General features: G+C 41.7%; 1 protein-coding gene across 1 annotated transcript in view; it reads left to right on the top strand.

The window, feature by feature from the left end:
• The window catches only part of ENTPD1 (ectonucleoside triphosphate diphosphohydrolase 1), a 95,755-nt gene that overhangs the window by 56,439 nt on the left and 18,826 nt on the right, over positions 1–20,490 (top strand). Inside the window, exons 2-7 of the mRNA XM_019724764.3 lie at positions 1,118–1,245; positions 11,965–12,082; positions 13,482–13,632; positions 15,933–16,092; positions 16,763–17,002; positions 18,241–18,498. Of these exons, the coding sequence (XP_019580323.3) occupies positions 1,118–1,245; positions 11,965–12,082; positions 13,482–13,632; positions 15,933–16,092; positions 16,763–17,002; positions 18,241–18,498 (1,055 nt within the window). The remainder of the gene's footprint in view (positions 1–1,117; positions 1,246–11,964; positions 12,083–13,481; positions 13,633–15,932; positions 16,093–16,762; positions 17,003–18,240; positions 18,499–20,490) is intronic.

Here is a 20,490-nt window from a genome sequence, read left to right as displayed (position 1 = left end):
CCAAAAGTTGCATGGTGCCAGATCCCGTGAATAAGGTGGGTGAGGACACATTGTAGTGTTTTTATTTGACAGAAATTGCCGTATCAGAAGCGATGTGTGACATGGAGCGTTGTCATGATAAAGAAATCGTTTGCCTGTTTCTCAGGCCATTTTCTATCGTTTCTTAAAGACTCTAACAAACCCTTATAATATTCAGAGTTTACTGTCGTGTTCTTGGGTACAAACTAAGCTCGCACAGTTCCATCAAGGTCAAAAAGCAATTAACATCACCTGGAAGGCACTTGGCAGCTGCATTCACCGTATTATTTGATCACACCTCATACTTTATCCTATCCTTCTTCCCCAAAGCCTAAGAAAAAAGTTTGCGGATAGTTTGGGAACTTGAGAGAAGAGAGTTATCAGAATGGAGGGAATGGGGCAACCATTCCATTTCCTGTTCACCTGCAGCTATATGCTCTGTTTATTATGATCAAAGTAACTTTTGCCTTTTATATAATTCTCCTGGAGCTTTTTTATGTCCCACAAAAGGTGAGACTAAGAACAAAATAGTTGAGATAATGCGAATGATGAAATATTCAAAACTCCACAGCCTCTACACTATTACTAATTAACATAAAAGTGTGGTTGAAAAGCAAGGGGTCTGTCAAGCCAGGAAATGTCAGAGTTGTGGAATTTTGATGTTTGATGATATATTTTGAATACTTTTTCACATCTTAAACATTTTGAGTTAGGTTTTTAAAAAGAGGAGGGCTAGCCTTGATTTTTGTTACTTGTTACTTGTACATTGATAGACCTGAATGTCCTATTAATATCAAACAACCAGCCAGTTTGGGTTTCTTTCCTGTCCTCATTCCATTTCTGATCACTGATCTAATTCTGCCCACTTTCCTTATGACAGCCACTGTCTCAGTCTTGGCCCTCATCCCAGTAGAGACCTCCTTTTGTTCTTGAGTTATGTCCCGATTACTTTGCAAGTGTCTCATAGGTAAGGATTAACTTTTTAATCTATCTTTGATGTTTCCAGATAGCAAGCAATAGACTGTACAGAAAGGGGAGAAAAATCAATGTTTGTTGATTTCTTGTTGTTGATTATTTTCTCTTTTGCTTTTGATTTTAGATTCTAAACTGAAGAGATTTTGTTCCAGAAATATACTGATCATCCTTGGCTTTTCCTCTGTCATAGCTGTGATTGCTCTGATAGCTGTAGGGCTGACCCAGAACAAACCATTGCCAGAAAATGTTAAGGTAAGTCGTGCGTGTGTGTGTATGCGCTCGCTTATGAGGGGGCCTGAGCAGGGTGGAAAGAAAGGTTATAGTAAATCAGAGTATAGAGGAGTTGAGGTTCTGACAGCCCAGGGGAAAGTAAATATCCAATATATTAGGGGAGTAAAATGGAAGCTGATGCTCCTTCTGGAAGAGGGGATGCCTTGAATCAATTAATGGTGGGAAGATAATTGTCTTTATGATTGTTCAGCAAATTAAATAAATAACAGAAAGAAAGACTTCATTCACCACATCCAGATCTGTGTTACAGCGCGCTGTATTCTACTATTTGGTGCTATCTCTACTTCTTACTGATTGTTTCATTGTGGATGTGTCACAACACTATACTCTTTGTTCTTCTTATTCCATCATTATCGCTATCACCAAAATAACAAAATTTATCAGACAGTGCTGTATAAAGCGCATTGGAAGTCAAAGATTGTGGAGAAGACTTGTTGTTCATCTTCAAAATATTCAAGAACGCAGCAAAATCAATTTTTAAAAACCCCAGAGAACACATACATATATCAGCTATAGTAACTTGAAATGAATTCATGGATGGACAGATTTCTTGAGTTCCACATTTGAAGAGCTAGTCAATATCTCTAAAAATAATTAGGGTCATTAGCTCTGCTGTGATTTATTTCTGCTTCCTTTCAAATTCATCAAAGTAAAATTCCAAAGACATGACTATCTCACAAGTACCTTGTAATATGGTCATTATTTTATTTAATCCTTTAATTAGAAAGCATATGGTAAATTTGAATTGTAAATAAATACACCATTTTAAAGTTTCATTGAAATTACAGTAAATAAATTTACAAGGGCCCTGAATATACCAATATGCTAATGACACATATATATCCAGAAGTTAACTTGACCATGGAATACATGTGCAGAAGTATATTTTCTTATATTTGAAGATATTAAACTGTGCGCCTGGAAATATGGATACATATGCCAGGCTGCTGAAACTTTTGCCACCCGCCCACATCCGTTGCTGTATACAGAGGCCTGGATGTTACATTAGCATCTGTTTACCACACAAGTTCAGTTCACTGGGGCTGTGCACAGCAGCCCCTTTGTCAGCACGGAAGGCTGATATTATCTCATTGTCAGTGGTTTCTTGCCTTTTAATGTTGAGTGATGTCGGCTCTCTTGGCAAAACTTCACTCAGACTTGAAGCCTTGTGACATCTCAGCTCTGCTATTTGTTTGCCAATTGCAAATGTACACGACTGCCTTCTTGATTTGAACTTTTTACATGTTCATTATTGCATCACTGTAGAGGGGGGCTGCCTAGGAGGCAAAATCCATGACTGACTTGAGCTCTATGTTCCCAAAGAGTCCTTGTCATGAATGACCTTCACTCATGTGCAGTGGTCATTGTAAAGTCTGTTGTGATTCATGTTGTTGTGTTGACCTGGCCAAGGGGAACAAGGTCTTTGGCATTCTTTAAATAAAATGTACGAGTATGCGAAGAGTAGACACTGGCATCTGAAGTGAATCTTTATAGCAACCTCACTGGTTTGTTTTACACAAAGATCATTTTATATATGCAAACTAGCCATTTGTTGAGGGTCTGCACTAATTTTAGTAAGATTCCTGGCATATACTGAGAGCAAAAATATTTTAGGAACTTGTCTTTGGTGATGGCTTTCAGTTATATATGCTGTCCAATTTGATAGTCATTAGCCACATGGAGTTCTCTCAAGTTAATTAAAATGGAATCAAATAAAGAATGTTTTTCTTCATTTGCACTGCCTGCATTTGAAGTGTTCAAGCCTCATGTGACTGGTAGCTGCTGACCTGGGCAATACAGACACAGAGCATTTCCACTGCTGCAGATATTTTATTAACACATTTTGTATACTAACTTAAAGCCCAGAATTTTTCACTTAAAGCTCATTTCAATTCAGACAAGTTACATTTCAAGTGCCCAGTAGCCTCAGATGGCTAGTGGCTGCCTGATTGGACAGCACAGGTCTAAAGATATGCCTCTGACATCATGGAATGTTTTGAAGCCTTCGAAATGGATGAGATCATAGGAAGGAGGTAAAAAATGAGAAAAGAAGAAGGCAAAAACCAAGGCCTGACAAATCCCATCATATTAGAGGTTGAATAGTAAAAAACTTCCTCCTAAAACATGGTGATAAATTGCTTTAGAGAGTGCTTTGCAGTTTATGAATCCTTTCTACACACAGTTCATTTTCTTCTTCCCAGCAGTGCTGTGAAGAATGAAAGATTATCCTCATTTTCTACATAACAAAACGAGGGTCATTGAGGCTCTCTTGCCCAAGGTGGAGGTGGGGCTAAGATTAGAATGCAGTTTTCTGACCCAAAGATTAATGTTATTTCTATTTGCCTTAGTTTTTCCAAACAACGCATCCTAATAATAGGAATTGAATACAGGATGTTTATATTGGGAGGTAATCCCAAAGAAACAGGGAAAGAGGGAAAGCCACCCAAAAAGGGTGTTATGAGCAGATCGACACACTGGGCACCTGAGGCTTCTTCCAACCGGGACCCTCTGAAGAGCTGTGGAGAAAGCATTTCAGAATCGTGTGCCCTGGGGATTTATCCCCTAGTTCTTATCCCCTGTTGGTTAAGAGTTGCCCCATCGGGTGTTAACTCCCTGGCACTTCTGGGTTTGCACATGTATCAGAGGAGCTATGTGGGTACCACAGGTTAATTACTAGGCAGCAGGAGAGAAGATTTTGGGTGGAAATAGAGCAATGAGAAAGCATACCTAGCTGGGGCTGAAGTGAAAGTTGGCCAAGAAGATGTGAGGTGGCCACAAGAGGTATCTGAAGCATCACTGCTCCTATTGCTTTTTTGGAGGGAGAGAGTCATTTGTACAAATAGTTTCAATACAGTAGAGACATGTTAATGCAGAGATAGAAACACAGTGCTTTGGAAGACCAGAGGAAGGAGCCACCAATTGCCCCTGGTCATGTGAAGATATCACGGAGGAGGTGACCTTGGGGCCAAGGAATAAGGAACACTGAGGAGTTTGCCAGAAGGTAGGACAAAGGCCATATCATCGTTGAAGAGTGGCAGCTTAAAATAGCAAGCAATCCCTGGGGAATCATTAGCAGTTGCAGTATGGCTGGAATATTGATATGGGGGCAGGCAGGAATGGTGGGAGAGGAGACTCAAGGCTGAGCTTAGTATGCCTGGCTTAAGAGTAAGCATATCATCCATTAAACTACAGTAGTGCTCAAGATTGGCTCCATATGAGAAGCACTTGGGGAGCTCTTAAAAAATACTCATGTCTGGGCCTTACCCCAGGTCAATTAAATCAGAATCTCTGGAGAAGCCAGGCACTGGTGTGTTTTAAAAGCTTCCCAGACAATTCTAATGAGTAGTCATGATTGCAAACCACTACTTTGAAGGTTTCAGACAGGGAGGTGATGCCCAGATTTGTGTTCCCAAGATTCCTCTTGGCCAGAGAGCAGATTACAGGAGGAGGGACCAGTTAGGATGCGCCTGCCATGGTCTAGACAAGACAAATGAGGCTGGAATTAAAGCATTGTCTGTGGGGGGAGGGGAAATGTGAGAGATACAGGCTGACCAGGTTCCTTAGCGGACCTTTTAAGATCAAGTTGGAGCACCTTGGGAAAGTAATGCTGAGAACAACCTCTGCATGCTTCTGTTTAAAGAGGGTGGTAGCTATAGCCTATCCTGGTGAAACTTCATAAATGGAAAGTCTTTCAGCTGACTCTCCACCCACTTCCTCTGATTCTTCATTCCTGTCCACTTGCCGGTAAAATTATTCTGCCCGTCCAGACACAGCACGGGGCCATGGACTCACACTGCCTGGAATTGAACCCCAGCTCTGCTCTTAGAGTTACAGGACTTAACCTCTTTGAGGCTCAGTTTCTACAATTATAAGATGGAGCCAGTAATTGAGATCTCACAGATTACTTTTATGTAAGAATGAAGTGGGGGAAAAGTAACTGTGAAGGGTGAAGCAGGAGGCCTGGCCCACTGTGCACACATAGTGATTGGTAATTCATGCGTTACCATCTTTGCAGCCTGTCTGCCTGATGACAAATTGCCACTTGTTTGTGTCTCTGTTTATTCCCAGCGGACCTATCCTTGTCTAACCCTGCTCAGGTCAGGCTCCAGTCCTGATGATCCAGTCTTATCACCTTGTTGTCTGGCCCAGTTTGGGTTCAGCCTTGCAGGGGAGGTGGTGGCCTTATGCCTGGGCCACATCTGACAAAACACAAGAACTCTTTATTGTACTGACGTGTTTTCTCCCCAACCACCTACATTGTAAGCATATCAGGACAGGGACTGGGTTTCATTTGTCTTTCATTTATTTATTATTCATTCCCTCAATGCATTCATTTAACAAAGAGTCATTGACCCTCTACTCTATTTTAGGCCCTGGGGATATAGCAGTGTGAGAGACTGGCAAAGTCCTTCCCCTCATGGCGCTTATAATCTAGTGGAAGAGATAATCATTAATCAAATAATCACAAATGAATGTTAAATTACAGCCAGCACAGTATCTGACTTGGGTGGTTACCTCATAGAAGTTTGCTGACTCAATGAATAGAGTGAACCTCTTAAACAGGTAAATCTGCTCCCCCCTTCAATGTGAAGAGCATGTGAAGGACCAACCTGACAGCAGGGTTTGTCAGTGTGGAAGGTCCCCTAAAGATCCTGGTTCCCGAGTCTCATTCCCAGAGGCTATCTACTTCAGTTCCAACCTCCAGGTTGCAGGGCCTGGGAATCGACACTTAACAGGCATCTTGGGGCATTCCCATGACATGAAAGTCTGGGAACCACTGCCCTGGAGATATGCAATGACCACTTAGAAAAAAACGTGGGCCTTAATGAAGAAGCATTAGTGGTACGGAAGTGTCCCCTGAGAAAGTGCCTTTGTCCTGGTGAATCTGGGTAGGGAGGTAGCTTTGAGGCCTGCTTGGTTCACCACTTCCTTAATTGCCTGCTCATCATGGAACAGTTAGAGAGTTGTCAGATATTCCTGTTAGCACGAGCATTCCATATTCTGGCACACACACAGCCCCACAGGGTTCTCTCAAAGGCACCAGACTGACCCAATACCAAGCCACATGCCTTCATGAAAAGCTGCCCATTTCTGTGAAATGCCAGCTCAGGGACCAGATGGCTTTGATTTCAATCCCAGATCTGCTACTTTTTAGCTATGAGACTTTGGGCAAGTAAATTCCTCTCTCTATACCTCAGTTTCCTTGTGTAAAACAGAGACTGTACCTATTTTGAGGATGGTTGTGAGAGGATTAAGTGGAAGAGTACCAGCGACTCACTTGTCAGAGTGCACAGAACATCAGAAGGCCTCAGTGGGTCCAGCTGTCAATACTGCTTTGAGGGGGATGAGTTCCAGGCGAGGCCCTTACCTGTTAGTATGTTATGGTCACTGAGCTGGTGCTCCCGGAATTTCCAGCTGCTGCTAAAGGGTCATGGCCTGTCCCCATGCATCTGCTTTTTTCACAAGGAACTAAAGTACTGTTCTTAGTTAGATAAGCATTTGTGATTTTTATCCTTTTGTGGAAAATTTGGAAGGATTTGGTCCAATTTTCAACCTCAGATATCCCTGGAAAATATCTATATTATTTTTGCTCCACTGGATTTTAACATCTCATTTAAACAACAGCACCTGGAGATGGATGCTACTGATGGTTTCACAATGTGAATGCACTTGATACGCTGAAAATGGTTAATTAAAGATGGTAAATTTTATGTTCTGTGTATTTTACTACAATTAAAAAGATAAAAACAAACAACAAAACTGTGGTTTGTATTGAAGGTCTAGTAACGCCAATTAAAGAAAAAAAGGAAGAAAATGGTCTCTAATTGTTTGCAGGCCCTGCCAGCATGGCTGTAGCTAATGGAGACCTGATTTGTTTATAGAGTGCTCGAGTCACATTCAAAAGCATAAGCTTTGTTTATTCAGAAAGACTCACTGAGACAGACTGATGAGGTTGCTGAAGTGACAATTAAAGCTACAGGAACTTTTAAGAAAGATTCTGAAGAACCATTATGTCTGAAGGGACCAAGAGAAGTTAATTATCATACTGTTGTCCATGTTACCTGGCTTATGGGGTTTTTGGGCGGTGGTGGTGGTGGTGGAACTCAACCCTAATGGCACTACTTTGCATGAGGTTGTGAATATTGACCTCTTTTAGGACTAGAAGAAGTTTAAAAGCCGTTTACTTCTAACCACCTTCATTCATTCATTTGATTCAGCAATTGTCTGTTGAATTCCTTCTTTGTACCTAACATAGAGTAGAATGTACCATTGTGGATGCTGCATATACCATGGTAAGCAAAACAGACCTGCCCTAATGTAGCTTCCAGTCTGATAGGGAAGATAGACATTAATCAAATAGCCACATAAGTATGTAATCACATATTGTGGTAAATTCTGTCTTTAGAAGAAAACTACAGGCACTTTGAGACATGGATTAGGAGAGTAGAATCTAATCTGAGAAGGTCAGAGAACGCTGGGATTTCAGGTGAAGGGCTTTCTGGGCAAGGGCTCTCAAAGGAAAGCTGAGTGGCCCATGAGGAACTGAGAACAGGCCACTGTGAGGGTGGGTATTTTCTGAATGAGCAGACTCAGAGGACAGGGTTAAACATCCCACTTCTGCAGAGCCAGGAATAGAAGTAGGTCAACTGATGCTCCAGTTTTCTCTTTCTTTCTGCATCTAGGGAGACTTATCCAGAAGCCTGGGCCTATGACATTTATGCAGGTAGAATTATTTCCATCCTAAGGAGGGATCTCCCCAACCTCCACATGGCCTCCAGTCCCTGTGAGCTCAGGGTCTGTTGCCACACAGATCTCTAGGTTTTCACCAAGGCCCCTACATTGGTGTCTCCATGAACCACGCCACGTCATTGTGACACTATTTTCCCCCCAGACCACTGCTTCTGTTCACTCAGCATAGCTCGTGAAGATCAGTTATGGTAAAATTATGTGCCTGATCAGAAACTAGCTTAGGACTAAGTTGTCTGCGTAGTAAGATTACACCTCTATAAAAGTCACCACACATTTTAAAAAGCCTACAAAGAAAGAAACATAAATAACAATGATGTCTCGTTCATGGAATCTTAAATGTCTTAATTCCTTTTCCTTTCATTTTCAAGATACTATTTAAGAAACTGTTAGTACTCTTAAAATAGAAAGTAATATTGAAATAATAATATTAAGGAAACATCAGCTCTCTTCCTCAGCATGCACATCTTTTTCTTTAATGGGAAGGACGTGCTAATGAGAGCTTTTAGAAATGTTTTATATATGAGCTACAGAGAAACATTTGATAAGGTGACAGCTTGGCAAGGCACAGCATTTCTCAAAGCATTTCTGCAGGATATTTTATGTAAACCAGAATTCTGTAGTCACTGAGTCTGGGGGATACCGGCTCAAACAAGGTTAAGTGAGTTTCCCTTCTGTCAGACTTCCCTGAAGCATTCACTACCTCTCAGGTTTCATGAGCTCAGGAAGGGGAGAGAGCACACAGCATTCCCCAAACTTCTGGGAAGGTTTATTTGCCCAGATCCATGCAGGCTTAGTGCTCTCTGGGACATGCATTGGAAAATGCTGGTGTGGTGAAGAGAACAAAAGATGGTGGCTACCTGGGTTCTAGATGGCTCTCCTAAGGTACTAACTACCTGTATCTATCAGGCAAGTCCTTGAATAGTTCTGGACACAGTTTCTCATCTACAAAATAAGATTAGGTGGAATGAACTTCCAGCTCTAAAATGGGCCAGCTTGAAAAATGAGTGAATATGCTGACAGTTTTGTAACAATGAGGCAAACTCCTAAAATTCTCAACCTAAAAATTTTCAAACAATCCAGCTTTATCTGTTCCTCAAGCAGCAAGCAATGTCAGTTTTTTTGTTCTGCAAGCCATTTTAGAAGACAAAAACATTTGGCACAAGGGCAGCTAGCATTCCAGTCTGCTGTATACACAAGGTGAAATGTCCTCAATTCCTCTGTGAAAGTCCTGCTACCCTCTTCTCAAATACTTGCCAAATGGAAGGTAGTAAAAGCTTTCATTTCTCAACCACCTCACCTGGTAGAAGCAATGCTGGTTCCTTTGTTCTACTGGATGAGTGACTTTCATGTCAACAAAATCAGACTAGAACGTCCTGATTCCAGATAAAGACTGCTTGTTGCTGCTGCCTTGCTAACTTTTATCATATGCTGCTGTGGTTGGAACATTTTCTGGCAGGAAGATTTCAGGGTTCCTGCTAGGAAACAACAGCATTTTGTCCTGTGTAACCCTTGAGCCTCTTCCTCCACTCCAGGTTTCCCACGGATTCAGTCTCCAGACCTCAGTCAGACCCCTCTCAGCTCACAGCGGTCACCACCTACAATTAGCATCTCCTCTCCCCCCACCCCACCCCGTGAGTAATAAGGCAGAGAACACTGTGGAGCGCAAGGATTTTATGCCGCAGTGATACCCCCTGGTCTGTGGTGAAATGGAGTAAAATTTGACACCTCAACAGACTACTTCTAGCTATTCCCAGTCGTCCAGGGAGGTCTCTTGAATCCTCATTCTTGTCTTCCTCTCTCCCTGCAAGACCTTAGGTTTGTAGCATGTGATAAGGCAATATGAGGAGATATATAGAAAACAAATGCTGAATTGCGCATTACCAGTGGCAGCGCACGCCGGGTATGCCACAGCTCAAATGAGCAGCAAAGTGTGATGAGAGTAGCTGGCTTACACTTTAGAAGTGCTTCCTCTGTTTCACTTCCTTTTGCTCCCTGTTTGCTTTCCTCCGTTTTTCTCTCTAGTATAGGAATGATAAATAAAAAGTACATGTGCCTCTCACAGGCCCATGGCAGACATTGTTAGTCAATCATGGTATTTTTATCTTTTTTGATTAAGCTCAGGGGTATAACCAAAGATAAATATTAATCGATGAAAATGGGCATTTTCCAGTCTACTCCTGAGTAAATACCCCCAAAGAAATGAGAGCTCTTGTCCACAAAATGAAATGTACAAGAATGTTCCTGGCAGCTACATTCCCAATAGTCCCAAACTGGGAATAACCCAAATATGCATCAACAGTGGGGTAGATAAAAATACAGAATATGCATATAATGAAATACTCTACAGAAACGGAAAGGACGAACTACTAATACACAGTTTGAATGCATCTTAGAGACACAGTGTAGAGTGAAAGAAGTTACACATAAAGGAGGCACACTATGTCAGCCCGTTTATTTCAGGTTAAAAACAGGCAAAATTCATCCATGGTGATAGAAGTCAAGATGGGAGTTCCCTGTGGGGGGAACTGACTGAGAGGGGCACCAGGAAGCCTGTTGGGAACCAGAAAATGTTCTGTATCTTGACACTGGTGGTGGTTTATACAGATGCAAACATTTGCTATGATGCACACCTAAGATTTACATACTTTGCTATAGTTGTCTTTCATTAAAAGCTCCTAAATGGGACATGAATATGAAAACTATTGCCTAGCCCTTGCTTCTACATTTCTCTGTGTAAGGAACATAAGGTCTGATTCAAATCCAAGCTCTGTCACCTATTAACTGTGTCCCTTGAGTAAATTACATAACCTCTTTGTATTTTAGTTTCTCACCTATGCAGAGGGGATAAAAATAGTACCTAACTTACAGCACTGTTCTGAGGGTTAAGTCAGATAATTCTTATAAAATGCTTCATATACCACCTGCCTGGTACATTCATACTCATGAAATGTGAGGTGGGGACTTTGTTCTTCTCCATTCTCCTCTGATCATCTAGTTCTTCCTCATGCTGTCTTTTTTCCCTTTCCCCTCCATATTCTTTCTTCCTGTATTCTTCCTTTCAGCTCCCCTTACTTTTTTTTTAAGTCTCAGGTGTACAAAGCAACATAATAGTTAGACATTTACACCCCTCACAAAGTGCTAATCCTCCCCCAAGCTACTACCCCTCTGAGGTCTTATATTAATTGTTACAATACCATTGGCTACTTCCTCATGCTATGCTCCACCTCCCATGACTATATATAAATACATATATGTAATATACTTACTTACAGTTGACATAACAATATTATTCTAGATTGTGGCAGGTGCCAAATGGGCACTGGGCTTATCCAGGGGATCTCCTTACTCTTAAGAGCCCCAAACATGAAGTTAAAGTACATATCTCTTAAAACTTACGGAATACAATTTATAGTTAAAAAGCAAGTTTAGTATTTTCCTTGTCTCCTAAAGCCCAGACCAATTAACTTAAATGTCTGGGGGAGGGACATAGGCATCAGTAGCCGTTGAAGCTCTCCAGGTGATTCTAATGATTTTGAGGATAGACGTTTGGGAACTACTAAATTAATGGCTTTCTGTTCCCTCCATATTGTCTCAACCACTTTAGCCTATGGTCTGAATTTTGGCTCAGAATCACCTAAGAAGCTTCTAAACACTGATGCTCAGACCCCACCCTCCATAAGGCCTGGAAATTTCTGATGTGTAACCAGCATTGAGAGCCACTGTGCTAGAGTGGTTAGTGTTTGGGTAGATCTCGTGATCGGGGGCAACTCCAGACGCACCCCCCACCCCTGCCCTGCACATTCCTCTTGAACTAAAATACTTTCTCTCCTGTTTCTGGAAAGCCCTGTCTTTGTCGTTTTTTCTGTTGCAAGCTGAAATGGAAAAGAACAATGTAATGCTGATTAAGTTCTTGGTTTGTTTTTCCCTCAGTATGGGATTGTGCTGGATGCAGGCTCTTCTCACACAACTTTGTACATCTATGAATGGCCAGCAGAAAAGGAGAATGACACAGGCGTGGTGAATCAGATAGAAGAGTGCCAGGTACAAGGTAAGATGAAGAAAAAGGGCAGGGTGGACAGTGGGATATGAGAGTTACATGGCCAAGTGGAACACATGAAAAAAAACAAAACAAGTGAAGAACATAGTGGAGATGCTATTGTTATTTTATCATTACAAAAATAATATTGAAATCAGTCCTTAATGATCAAGCCCTTGAAACATAAGCAAACTTAAAACTAATTGAGTAATAGTAACTCCCATCAACGGGACACTTCTGTGTGTCATGCACCAACCTAAGTACAAAAAATGTTCCATTTCATCTTCATGATCTCCCTTTGAGATATTATTACTCCTTTTTTTCTTAAATGAGGGCACTGAGGTTGAGAGACATTACGCCACTTGCTTAAGTTTGCTTGAGCTAGTAAGTGATGGAACTGAGATTCAAACAGAGATCTATTCAACTTCAAACCTGTGTCTTAGCCAGTGATTCTCCAATTTGAGTTGGCTTCAGAGCCACAGGGAGGGTTTATTAAGGCACAGATGCTGGGCCCCACCCATTCTTGAAGACCAGGCTTTTTGAATTAAAACAGCTATAAATTTAAGGTGATTTTTTCTCATTACAGTTAAGTAACCAGGCTGTTTAAAAACCTGTGAATGATATGGATAACATATCTGGATAATTATCTTTAAACCAAATCCTCACTATAAAGCATTGACAGTGTAGATGTTTATCTTAAAGTGAACAGAAATTGTTAAGTGTTAATTTCAAAAAAAAATTAAGTAATCTTGGCTCTAATCTTCTCCATAGCAAAAATTAGTTTTGTTTTAAAACTGGAAAAACAGTTTTACTAGGGAGGCAGGATATCAGAGTGGAAAAATCACTGAGGAGATGTGGATTCTATTCCTATTTCTTCTGACAAACGAGGAAGCTTGCTTCAGAAATTTTAGGGGACTGTCCATCATCACATAGCTGGTTAGTAGCAGTTCCTGTCTTTTCAGTAAAAGCCAATGTGCCTGGTGCTTATTTTAATTTTCGTTTTTAAATGTCATCTTTCTCCTTTTATATCTCCCAGGAATTATTGTTAATTATACCTTTGTGGAAGAAATATAAAAAGGTAGCTCCATAGAGTATCTATTTATAAGATTCTCATTAAAATCTGAGAGAACCTGTTAGGAAGGTTATGCACTTGAATGTGAAAATTGCACCATCCAGTGGCAAAATTATTGAACAGCAGACAGACCCAGCCCGAGGTCTGAAAATAAGTCCTACCAAGGTTATTATGTTGGTTCAGTGATTACCCTCTAAGCACAGCAAACTAATATATATCACATCAAGAAATTGTATTCTTGAATTTTATCAAAAGACACAAGTATTTTGCTGTAATATTACCAAGGTATATTCTATACTTTTAAAAACTATTGTCATCTGCTTCTACATCTTTTCTTAGGTCCTGGAATCTCAAAATATGCTCATAAATTAGATGAAATAGGCACTTATCTGACTGACTGCATGGAAAAAGCCAGGCAAGTGATTCCAAAGTCCCGGCACCAAGAGACCCCTGTCTACCTGGGAGCCACGGCAGGCATGCGGTTGCTCAGGTATAGCAGCACGTAGGGACCAAGAGCTGCTGGGAGTTAGGTCTGGCAGCGCAGGAGCCTCTGAAGTCATGGAAGAGAGGGCCACACTTCCCTAACACCCCAAATTCCGAATATCCTAAATGTCTACACCTAAGAAAGAAAATCTCAGTGAGTGGGTCAAACTCCCAAACTCTTAGTATGTGTAACTTTGGGAGGTTAAGTATGTTTTAAAAAGCCCTCTTGTCCTTTTCCCCACAAGGAATTCATGGGGGCGAGAGAAAGGAAGAGCCTACATATTCTGCGATTTGGGGCTACAGATTTAGCCCCAGATCAGGGGAGACTCACAGATGTCACAAGACACAAATAGTCACAACTAGCACATTTTCTTGGTCACTACTTAGTTCTTGTGTGCATTATTCATTTGTTTGTTCGTTTATGCATTCATTCATGCATTCATTCATTCATTGTGCACTGACCTCCTACTCTGTCCCAGGATATGGAAGTAGGTGATTTCAGCCCTCAAGGAGATCAGAGTTTCAATACAGGGTGATCAATTTTTTAATAGAGGAATGCGCAGAGCTGCTACAGGAAGGAGCACACTTTGTCTTGCCCAGAATGGGAGGAGGTCAGGAGGATTTGCCAGAGGAGGGGACATGTGAGCTGAATCATGAAGGATGAACTGGAGGGTGGGGGAGGGCGTCACAGGCAGAGCATACAGCATGCGTTCCATAACCTACGTTTCTTTGGCACCTATTGTGTGTCAGGCACTGTTCTAAGTGGTGGGGATACAGTGAAGAGGACAAAGTCCCTGGCTTCCTGGAGCTCTGTGTTCTGATAGATGTGCAAAGGCAGGAATGTGTGAAAGACTGGGGCATGTTCAGAAGACTGTAAATAGTTCTGCGTAGATAAAACACAGGGTGCATATAGTAAAATAATAATAACAACAACAACAACAACAACAATAGCTTGTATTTGTTGATGTCTTACCGTGTTTCCCTGAAAATAAGACCTAGCTGGACAATCAGCTCTAATGCGTCTTTTAGAGCAAAAATTAATATAAGACCCAGTCTTATATTATATTATACCTGGCATTATACTATTATTATACTATATTATATTATATTATATCATTATATTACATTATATTAATTATATATTATGTTATATTATGCTCAGCCTTATAGTAAAATAAGATTGGGTCTTATATTAATTTTTGCTCCAAAAGACGCATTAGAGAGGATTGTCCGGCTAGGTCTTATTTTCAGGAAAACACAGTGCTATGTTCTTATCAGTGTGCTTTAATTTAATCATAATAACTCGATGAAGCAAGAGGTATTAGTAACTATTGTTAACAAATAAGGAAGCTATGGCGTATAAATGTTAAGTAACTCATCCAAGGTCACACATCTGGTAATGGTAGAGCCAGGATTCTGAGTGGGATTCTGAAAAGGCAGGATCTGGATTACAAAGTGCCTTGTAGGCCATGCTAGGGAGTTTGGAGTTTATCTGGGACATAATGGAAAGCCATTAAATGATGTTAAACAACTGGTAACACTGGTAGAGAAGGTGGGTTGGAGGAAAGGAAAACTAGGGAAAAGAGGCCAGTTGGTAGGGAATGGAAGTCATACAGATGCGAGATCATAAGGGTCTAATGCCAGTTAGAAGGCAGCATCCTCTGACCCAGAGGCTCTCAATGTTGAGTAGCTTACATCTTGGAAGCAATTGCATCCCATATTCATTATAAAGTTCCTGGAAGATTCCTCCTTTAGGTCTGAAGGTCTCAGACCCAAGAACTGAAGCACTAATCAGAAGGATTTTTTTCCCAGTCAGGCACCAGTGGAGTTGAGTATTTGTCACAGGACATTTGCCACCTGGCATCTACGAGAGCCCTAATTACGAACTTCAAGCAGAACCTTGGTCTGTAACCAGCTAGGAGCCGCTAGCAATGGCTAATGTAGCACACATTAGCTCTGGGCATGGTGATCAAACAATACCCAGCAACTACCACCACAGTAATTAAAATTTAATTACTTTGATAATCTTTTGGATCCAGAGACTAACAACGAAAATGGCATTTTAGGAAAACCAGCCTATTCAGGGATTGGAAGGATTTGGATTTGGAAAGAGGGGGCCCAAAGATAGTTCTACCTCACCCAAAAGGACAGCCCCTCAGACAGCCATGTGTGGGTATCTCCATCTCTCTTCTTTATTCCAATGAGTTATGATTCCCGTCCTGGGACAGCTGACTGGAAGCTGTGGCTGAAATGGGTAGGTGTAGTTATTAAAACAAAACTGGTAACCTCAGCTCTTCCTTTGTGTAGCGCAGAAAATGAACGGTTGGCGGACAATGTCCTGGCTAGGGTGAAGCAGAGCCTCGACAGCTACCCCTTTAACTTCCAGGGTGCCAGAATCATCACTGGCACAGAAGAAGGTGCCTATGGCTGGATTACTATCAACTATCTGCTGGGAAAATTCATCAAGGTGATTATCTCACAGCACCCATGGGGGTGACTCCCTGGGAGCCAACGCCGTTGCTATCTCAGGCAATACTTGGATTGCTAGCCAGAGTGAATGATGGATGAATGAACAAATTAATTGACCCCCACACTTGCAAGTGTTACCAGAGGTATAATTCTCTTACAAGAACTTTTACTATTGGAGAATAAGGAAGACATACCTTCACTTCAGAGAGACATAACGAAAATTTAAAATCTATCCTTAAAAATAATAGCTGATATTTGCCTCATGCTAAGTATCTTGTGCTATGCTAAGCACTTTTCGTGTGCTATATGATTTCATTTTCAGAACAACTGTATGAGGTGTTCTCTCAGTTTAGAGCCCCAAATTGAGGCCTAGAGAAGATTAATTATCCTGCCCAAGGTTACACAGCTAATGAGCAAAAGAGTGAGGATTTGAACTTGAGTTCTTAAACACTGACTGTACTGCTTCTATATTGCTGCAGTTTGAGCTATGTCTTTGAAACCCCTCTTTTCTTGCTGTTGATTTGATGTATATCCAGGAACCACTAGAGAGCTTTGTGTCACACTTATGCCCCTGTTCCTTCACATTAGGAAGTCCCGGAGTCCAAGAAATAGTGTGAAAAAGGGGATGTCCAGAGGCTTCTACCACTGGTAACTGTACTCTCTTTCAGAAATTGAGGTGGCTCAACCTGATGCCAAATGAAAATGATAATCAAGAAACTTACGGAGCTTTAGACCTCGGGGGAGCCTCTACGCAAATCACTTTTGTGCCCCAAAACCAAACTGTTGAGTCTCCACAGAATGCTCTGTACTTTCGTCTATATGGCAAGGACTACAGTGTATACACACACAGCTTCTTGTGTTACGGGAAGGATCAAGCTCTCTTGCAGAAACTGGCCAAGGACATTCAGGCAAGTATAACTGAATCCAGGCCTGCCTTCCCCACATCTGGGCTGCCAGCCCCCACCTCCTGTTGTTTTCTCTTTCTACTTCAGTAATTGATCTGAAGTTGATTACTGTACTTTCCAAACCTTTTCAGACAGTCTAAGTACATCTGGTAGACCCTTATGAATCCTCCCATCCAGACATCACCTCCTATGTTTGTTTACTGCACTATCTCCAAGGACACGACTCAGATCCTTTCTTGGGGAATCACTTCTCACTCCTGTGGGGTTGACAATGAAAATTACGTGCCAGAGTATTATTGCAGGGGAGGGTGTGTGCAATTTATAACCTCTTTATCACTTTTTAATCTCCGTTTCCTACAAATCACAGAAAACAGAGTTGTTAGAAACAACCTGGAGAGGAGGAGAAGAAAACACTTCAGGGGAAACACGAAGTTTATTGATTAACACTTCAAATCTTGTCCCCAGACGCTTTCTGCATTTTGAAGGGAAGAAAAGTTAAACATACTCGAAACCATGCGAGTACCAGACACACCCTGATAAACAAACACAGAGCAAGGATGTCACATCCAGATGTTCCCTGTCTCCACTGAAAGGACAACCAGTTCTCTGCTCTCCTCTAAAGTGCACTCTGGTTCTCAGAAGCACTGTCCATAAGATGACTACCACTGGAGAAGGGGCTGCTGAAAGATGCCTACAGAGCCCCAACGCTCCATTAAGCCTCTAATCCACTGTAGTCCCCTATCTTCTCTGGAACACATTGGGTGTGGGTTAAAAACCCATTTGGATACTACTGGCTTAAATGATCTAAAGCATTTCCAGCTCTTGGCACTTCTGACTTTTTCCTTGGAGGTGGGGGTGGGGACATAGGCCGACTCCTGGAGAACTACACCAGGCTCAGAATTTTGAGAGCTTTGAGAGTTTTCCTTGTGAATCTGCTTCTGACTTACGTGATTAGAACTGAGCATGAGGGAATATTCCAAATTCGTGGCATTTCTGGGCCCAGCTTGAACTCTATTAGCTTTCTGTGAATAGAGAGAGTTCATTTATATCTGATACCACTTCTGGTGCCTGTTATACAAATGTGACTATTCCCAAGGCGGAAGAGGGTGGGTCAGAGGCATGCTGATGCCAGAGCTGAGTGCTGGGAGGTGGTACAATGCCTACACATGAATGAAGTCAGACAGCTGCTTTTGTACCCAGAGCATTTGTATGTGACCCCTTCAAGTGATTTTTCTATTCAGGGTACAGATGAAATCCTCAGGGACCCATGTTTTAACCATGGATACAACAGGGTCATAAATGTAAGTGAACTCCGCGACAGCCCCTGCACCAGGAAATTTCAGACGACTCTTCCATTCCAGCAGTTGAAAATCCAGGGCACTGGAAACTTTCAACAATGTCAGCAAAGCATCTTTAAACTCTTCAACACCAGTTACTGCCCTTACTCCCACTGTTCCTTCAATAGTATTTTCTTGCCTCCACTCCACGGGCAATTTGGGGTAAGTTTGTGAAATGATAAGGTATATTGGTTGGGATGATGTGGGCTGGAAATTATAGAATGTGTGCCTACAAAGAGTTTATATAATAGGATTTATTGTTCTTTCACATGATAATAAGCCTTGAGGTAAATAAATCAGGGTTTGTTCTTCGGCTTAATAATGTGAGGATTTGGGATCAGCTTTTCCATTATCTTCTTATGGTGTTAAGATGGCAGCTATGCTTTAAGTGTTATGTCTTTACATGGAAAGCCAAAGCAGGAAAAAAAAGAAGTTTCTCTTGCACGTCTGCAAAATTGTGTTCAATTTTGCAGAAGTGCAACAAACATCTTTATAGATGCCATTGGCTAGAATTTGGTGCAACATACACCTCTAAACCAATCTGTGGTAAAGGGGAATGGATTACTATGGTTGGTTTAGACTAATCATTGTTTATGCTCTGGAACTGGGGAGTCTTTCCTGAGCACATAGCTTTCTCCTACCTGGGTAAAATCAGGAATCTGTGAGCCAGAAGAAGGGGGCTAGCTGGTTGATAGGCACCCATTAGGATCTGCCATATCTGAGAAGGTGGCTTTTTAGATGTCAGAGAAGGAGAAAACAGCAGTTAGATGTCTTGACTAAGGTTTTCTTCTATAAAGACATTTAGGACATAGAAACTTAGGAAACACTGAAGATAGCGTCATTTTCATTACATTTTGAAGAGTTGGGGGACTATTTGAACCCCAACTCCAAATTCCTTCCTTTCTTAGTTAACTCCAAAATAAAATATTTGAGCAGAGGAAGAAGTGCCCCTTGATGTGCTTACTCATGTTTTGGCCCTGGAGACCAAGCATTACCGTCATCATAGTTTAGTAGTGTATTGCTACCATCAGTCTGGTGCCACTTATTGACTAAGCACTATACAGACATTATCTCACCAAATCACTTAAGATAGCATTCTATCATTCCGAGAAATGTCTGCCTTCACACTCTCCTTTTTTCAGAAAACAGATCAGTATGTGAGGAGGGAGGTTTAACTCTCCTCCAGAACCCCAGAAGGAGAGTTTCTCCCAAGATTTCTGGTTCCAGCCCAATGTCACAGAAAGAGCTCCCTGGAGAGAGCATAGGCTCTGTAATCATACCTGGTTTTAATCCTGGCTTTGCCACTTATGAACTATGTGAGCTCGTTATCCTTTGGTCTCTGGGAAAACAACAATGGGCAAGGTAATCTGTGCTCACCTGAACCATTGCCCAGACCACAGCTTCCCCTCCCCGCAAGGTTCCTGAGGGAAATACATGGCAAGAAAATGACTGGCAAAGTAATACTTGGTTACTGGTTGGCTCTAAACCCAAATTCAGAACAAACTAGAACCTCACCTAGATGCTCTATAGTTGAGCTGGCATTGGGTGCCCATGTTGGGCTTTTTTAGGCCAAGGCCCTTGCCTTGGATCCAACTACTAGAAGAGAAAGGAGGGTGCCACAAAGGGACGGACGGTGGCCAGGGATGCTGGGGACAGCCAAGGGCTCTTTCCATTCCAGTCACTGCTGGGAAGTACGTCTGAAGGAAAAGGAATATACACTTGGCTGTTGACTTTTTAACTTTTCTGGAAGTGTTGCCTTCTGGGAAATATGGCCCAATTCTTGCCTTCAAGCTTGAGTAAATGCTTCCTACTTGAGTGGTGGTCATGGTGATGGAATTTCTTGCCTTTAAATGTGATTCCTACAACCAAGGTAGGGAGAGGCTGAGTTGGGAAGGGGTGGAAGAGCCTTGAACTTCCCTGGAGGGGGAAGTTTTGTTTTGTCCCTCAGTCTCATAGAAATTGTTCTTCTCACAGCTTTCTGAATCTCAGTTTGGCAGTCTCCTTAGATTAGCTCACTGCCTTCCTCTGAATAGGATCTTTCTTCTCTGAACGTAGCCCTCAGGATCAGTACTGTACCTATACCTCTATTCCTGCTTTGGCAATTTCTTTCTGTTTAGAATTTTTTTTTCCATCCCCTCTGTAATTTCTCCCTAA

Source organism: Rhinolophus sinicus, chromosome 15, assembly GCF_057876585.1.
Source record: "Rhinolophus sinicus isolate RSI-liver-muscle chromosome 15, RSI-T2T, whole genome shotgun sequence".
Classification (NCBI taxonomy): Eukaryota; Metazoa; Chordata; class Mammalia; order Chiroptera; family Rhinolophidae; genus Rhinolophus; species Rhinolophus sinicus.
This window is presented reverse-complemented; position numbering and strand designations above follow the sequence as displayed.